Source organism: Brassica oleracea, chromosome C9, assembly GCF_000695525.1.
Source record: "Brassica oleracea var. oleracea cultivar TO1000 chromosome C9, BOL, whole genome shotgun sequence".
NCBI lineage: Eukaryota > Viridiplantae > Streptophyta > Magnoliopsida > Brassicales > Brassicaceae > Brassica > Brassica oleracea.
Window position 1 is genome coordinate 19,793,426 of NC_027756.1, and position 5,903 is coordinate 19,799,328.

The 5,903-nt window shown below is 31.7% G+C and overlaps 1 protein-coding gene across 1 annotated transcript in view; it reads right to left on the minus strand.

Moving 5' to 3' along the window:
• Positions 1-427: 427 nt before the first annotated feature.
• Positions 428-5,903, minus strand: part of LOC106314513 — a 5,744-nt gene continuing 268 nt past the window's right edge. Inside the window, exons 2-4 of the mRNA XM_013752375.1 lie at positions 1,531-1,743; positions 894-1,413; positions 428-763 (exon numbers count right to left, since the gene is read on the minus strand). Coding sequence (XP_013607829.1) covers positions 428-763; positions 894-1,413; positions 1,531-1,743 — 1,069 coding nt within the window. The remainder of the gene's footprint in view (positions 764-893; positions 1,414-1,530; positions 1,744-5,903) is intronic.

A 5,903-nucleotide genomic window follows, 5' to 3' on the forward strand; every position in this document is an offset into this window, starting at 1 on the left:
AGACAAGTCCAACATGCGAAAGCTGATAAACTTGTTGACTAAGTAGTTGAGCTTTACATTATCATCCATGCAACTCATTAAGCATCTGTAGGATTATAATTCCAAGTTTCCTGAATAAAAACGCTAAGTCTACCTATTTCCTTTTAAGCACCAAAACCTCAACCAATCAATTGGGCAAACACTTGCTTGATTAAAAACAACAATTTACATTTAAATCATTAAAACATCTTGTTTAACAAATCATATTAGATTTCTTAGGTTCCCTAACTCCCTGTGAATTCGATCCCTAAGTACTACAACTCGACCTCTTATTTGAGAAAGTATAAATCACTCCTTAAGGTAATTTGAGTGGTATCAAGCAACATCCTAAACCCATCCCTCATGGCATCAGCTATGTCCCTGAAGCTTTTTTCAATCTTCTCTTTGGTCATCCCACCAACAGTCGCAGAAGCCTCTGAACGAGCCTCTGTAGGAGCCACTTTAATAGCCTCTGCACGTGCCTCAACGGAATCTCTTTACGAGCTTTCTTCTTAGGTCTTCCACTTTCTTCCTTCACACCACTCTCTGTCTCCGCTGCACTCACTTCTTTCTTCACACTCGGCTTAGTACCGGTGACTTCCCAGCAATCCATAGTCCACTTCCATCTAGATTTCGCATTAAACATGACTTTGATTATGTTCTCCGCAGCCGAGTCCTCTACATCAAAGTCCCATCGCGGAAACATTTCACCAAAGTCCTTTTGAACAAAGTTTATCACGCTAGTCTGCAGAAAATAAAAGATATCAACTTAGATATTTGATGGATTAGCAAAGACTGAAGTCTTCCAGAAAAGACTTCAGAGAAGACTTTAAATTAAGTCGTCTGGAAAGTCTTTGGGAGTGAAGTTTAAATACATGTGTGCTGATGGCCTCTTTAAAACCTTTGCATCCTTTGCCACCCTTGTAAGCCAGCAACAGCGGAGACAGTCTGTTTGGTTTGGGGTTCCCATAACTCGCACCAAATTCTGGCAGAGCATAGTACGCCCACACCTGGAGAACTTGAATAAACCCATCAGCAGTGTAAGAATGCAGTTGCAAATCTTTTCCCTTCAGAGACTCCATCAGCACCTTAAACGCCACTCTCACCCAAAGACAATTCTCAAATTTTTCTAAATACATCACTAGCCTTGGAAGACTAGCTCGTGTAGCGGTTGAGTACTTTCTCCCTTCAATGAATCCAGTGAAGATGGCAAGGTATCCGAGCCGCATGCTATCATCCTGAGACCACTCTTCGCATCTCCCAAATGCTGCTATTATATGTTCAGTAGTTGGGCCAGCATCGACATCAACACCCAACATATCCCAGAAAGCATCCATCTCCTTTGTAACCTCACACCTTGGATTTTCCAGGTCCTCGTTGTAATCGCAGTTCAGACTAGTGAGGTGTTCAAACTCTAAAAGTGAAAACCTCACTGGTTGTGGACCAACGAGACTCCACAGCTCTTACTTCTTCTTGATGTCAAGCTGGAAACCGAGCATATAATGAACCAGCCTTGAAGCCCAACCAAAATCCAGCTCCTTGAACTTTATGAACATTCCCAACTTTGACTCCTTCAGCTCCTCATATTCGTCAGCATGTAGAGCGTTCTTTAGAGCAGCAAATAACTTCAAGTCATCAGTATGATATGAAATGCTCTTGCCTGCAGGGGCTCTTCCCCTAATGTATGTATCCTCAGCGGGAGTTCTGGTAAAACCATTTTCCGGCCTGCAAAACAATCAAAAACAAGCATCTCAAACACATAACAAGCGCACTATTCTAAATACAAATACTGGAGGACTTGCATGTAAATTTTAGTGAGAAGACTACTCAGACGACTTCCAGGAAGTCTTCTACGAAGTCTTACACTCTGGAAGACTTCTATGAAGTCTTAAGTCTTCTGGAAGATTTCTAGGAAGTCTCCCATAGTGTAAGACTTCGTAGAAGACTTCCTCGAAGTCGTCTGAGTTATGTTTCAGTATTACACTACAACAATCGTCTTCTACAGATCTCAAAATCTTGTTAAGCATGCAGATCTGAATAAATAGACAAACTATTTCTTTAAAAGATGGATGACTTACTGTCGGAGAACATATGGTTTCCTACGACACCACCGGTTACAGATCTGCAAAAATCGACGGGAAAAGAAGAATCAAGACTACAATTTTTAGGGTTTTACGGTGGCTAAACACCTTCAGACAAGAGAAATAACTTACCGCGGCGGAGTTCAACGAGATGCGGTTTCAGATCTGAAAAAAAGGAAGCGGATGGTCATTTTAAACTACTAAATACTCTACGGCATGAAGGAGAAACAAGATTCGTCGTAAGAGGAGAGATTACCGGCGGTGAGAACGACGGAATACAAGAGATTACCGGCGGTGAGAACGACGAAATTACCGGCGGTGAGAAATCAGAGCGTCGCCTTCGTAATCGTCCTTGGAGAGAAACGGCGCTAGGGTTTCGAAAAGTTGTGAAATAGTGAAAAAATAGTATTTAAATGTCCGGTTAGGTTTAAAAGTACATTGGAAAAATTAAAGGTTCTGTCCGGTATAGACTACTTCCCTGTAAGTGATCGAGTTTAAATTATTCACCAGACGACTTACATGGAAGTCGTCTAGACCCTAAACGCAACTCCTAAACTAAATTAACTAACTAAAAACTTCATAAAATCAAATTAAACTTAAAAAGTGTTTACTATACACAGAAATAATCACATGTAGGCAAAAATTTAATTTTTCAAAAAAATATTTAAGCTTTCCGAAATCTAACCCTAAGAATACATACAATACTACAACATATGTTGTCAAACCCTACACAAAAAAATATCATGATTCACTACTTTCACTCATCTATGTTGAAAACAATTCAATTTTATTATTTCTTAATTTATATCACTTAAGACGGTTTATAGTTACATTATTTTATTTTTTCGCTTATCAAAATATTTTTTTCAAAATTTATATATTATTTTTAAGATCAACTATACCAGACGACTTCCGTGGACGTCGTCCAGAAGACTTAACAGAATCTCAGAAGACTCAAAGACATGGTGGGGCTATATTCGTAAAAATGAGTTCTGTTTTTTTGTTTGGTCACAAGGGGCTGGCTGTAATTTCACAAGGCTTTTAGGTTACTTTTGCATTTGATTTAAGTTTGGGTATAGTTTTGCATTTAAAATCAAGTTTTGTGTCATATTTGGCAAATCCCTAATTTGGATTTAGAAGTAAATTATGTTGTTATAACAAGTACAATTTTATTTTTAATAAAATATTCTGATATAAATTTTAATTATTCATACTAAAAGTATATGGTTGAGTCATAAATATTTCTAAATCCAAAATTTTAACACCTCTTAAAATAAATTAAAAAATTTTGGAATTATAATTTCTATTCAAACAATGTGTTAAAAAAAAATTATCCTGCACTGTTATTGTTTATTCCTAGAGTTTGACATGTGACTATCTGAATATTTGTTTTCACTTTAAATTTTTTTTGTACTAAGTGGTATAATATATATATGTAAATTAAAATGTATTAACTAAATGTTAGTATAACATTTTAAAACATGAAAATTTTATTTATTATTTTCAATAATTATATTTCTGTTATTTTAATAGTTTATTATATCACAGTGTTTCATAAATTATTGGTATAATTGGACTTATATATATATATATATATATGAAAATAGTATACCAATAATTATGAATAGACTATTTTATATTTTATTTATATATTATATAAATTTATTATGATATGTGGTTTTTACTTTATTATTTATTACTAATAAATATCAGAAAACATTTAATACGTTAATACAAAATATATTAGTAAATCTATTGGAAAATATATTTTGGTTAAGATTTGATTGAGAAAATCTATAATTTAAATTAAGAAAAGACAAACATAATTAAATATAGGTTTAATAAATATCTCATTAGCATACTATTGTAAATAAGTAGATAAACTAAGAAGTAATTTAGTTTTGTACTCCACTTTTTATAGATTAGATATTCAGTATATGTGGTCGGTTGCCTAATATAATGGTTTCGGTTAAATGGTTATGATATTTATTTATTGCTTAGCTAGATTATTGGAAATATTTCTAAATCACTTTATAATTTCAAAAATTGTATTTAATTCGAATGTATTTTCTGTTTATAGTGATTTGTAGTCATATATTTTTTAAATAGTGAATTAAGGTATAGAAATAATATAGGAATTAATTGAGATTTTATCCTACTAATATATTTTTTAAAACAATTAGATATAATTTTTGATATGCTACTTTAAAAGATTTTATCCAAAAAAAACAGATCAAAGCGAATCAGCAAGAAATCCACTCGTACTATTTTTGTATTTATTATAGGTTTTAATATTACTTCAGGAAATGAACGTGTAGGGTCGTTGACATAATTAAAAAGCTTTCTTAATAGATTTAAGCAATGATTTGATAGAAAAAGGAAAAGATAAAGAATATTTAATGTTAGGCTTATTAATATTTCAATGGCATAGACTTGTAAATAAGTAGTAAATCCTATGATAGTTTTATATTTGTACTTCTGCTTTAATAATATAGAAGATAGATAATAATATGTGATAATTAATATTTATTTTTAATTAAAAATATAACTTTTGATATATTACCTCCAATGTTTTAATTCAAGGTGAATTTTAATTTTATATCAGTTTTCAAATTTACTCTTAAAAAATAATTATAATTATTTCCATAAATAAATACATTAAAGGGGCTTATTGGAATAATGATTTGGAGAAGTTTTTTTTTTAAATCTCACCTTTTGGATCTAGTATTTATAATCATGATCTAAATCCTACTTTATTGGATCTAGTATTTATAAACACTTTTCTAAATCCCTCCTTATTGGAAAATAAGGATTTCATTTAATAGAATATTAGATTCTGATTCGTCTTTAAAGGGTGAGTATACTTTTTGTTTTATATTTTTTTAGAAAAAAAATAATTTTTATATTTGTGTGTTTTTAATCATATTTATGTTTTTTGTATAATATTTTTTTTAAATAATTAATAATTTTTTTAATAATTATATTAAAATAGTTACACTATATCTATATCAAAAAGTCATGTTGCTGTTTTAATAGAATAAATATCTAGAATTATTATGAGTTGTTTGTTAAAGATTCGTAGTTAAAAATCAGTAGATAGAAATACCATCTCAAGAGATGTTATTCAGGAAAAACAAGATTAGTCTTTTTTCTTAGATTGAACTATTACGCAAAAAATGTGTTTGTAAAAAATAGAAATACCAATTTTGATCTGTTCCTACAGAAGAACAAATTACATCTTCAGAAGCTCGATTTTTCATGATTGGCTACGCCATAAACTATTTGCTTTGCCAAAAAAAAGAATCGGAAAGATAAATTAGCAACTCAAAAAAACTCTGTTAACCTATCATCAATTCCAATACTGAACCAATAATTGTTTGGTCGAATAAATGAAAATAGCTTCCACTGCAAGAAAACATATTTTTTACCAGGGCAATATCCGTTGTAAATTCGTCGTAAATGGAGTTTTACGACGAATTAACCTCGAAATACGTTTCGTTGTAAAACGTCCGTCGTAACGGAGATTTCGTCGTAAACGACTTGTTATGTTTACGATGAAATAAATTCCTCGTAAAGCGCAGAGCAAGGTTTCGTCGTAAACCAGACATAAGTTTTCGTGGTAAACTCCACGTAACTGTTTTGATGTAAAGCAGACGTAAATACTTTCGTTGTAAAGAAGACGTAAACCTTTCGATGTAAAACCCTCGTAAATCTTTCGACGTTAATCACTCGTAAACATTTACGTGAAATTTACATCGATTCTTATTATTAATATATACAATAAATTTGAATTTATTTAATATT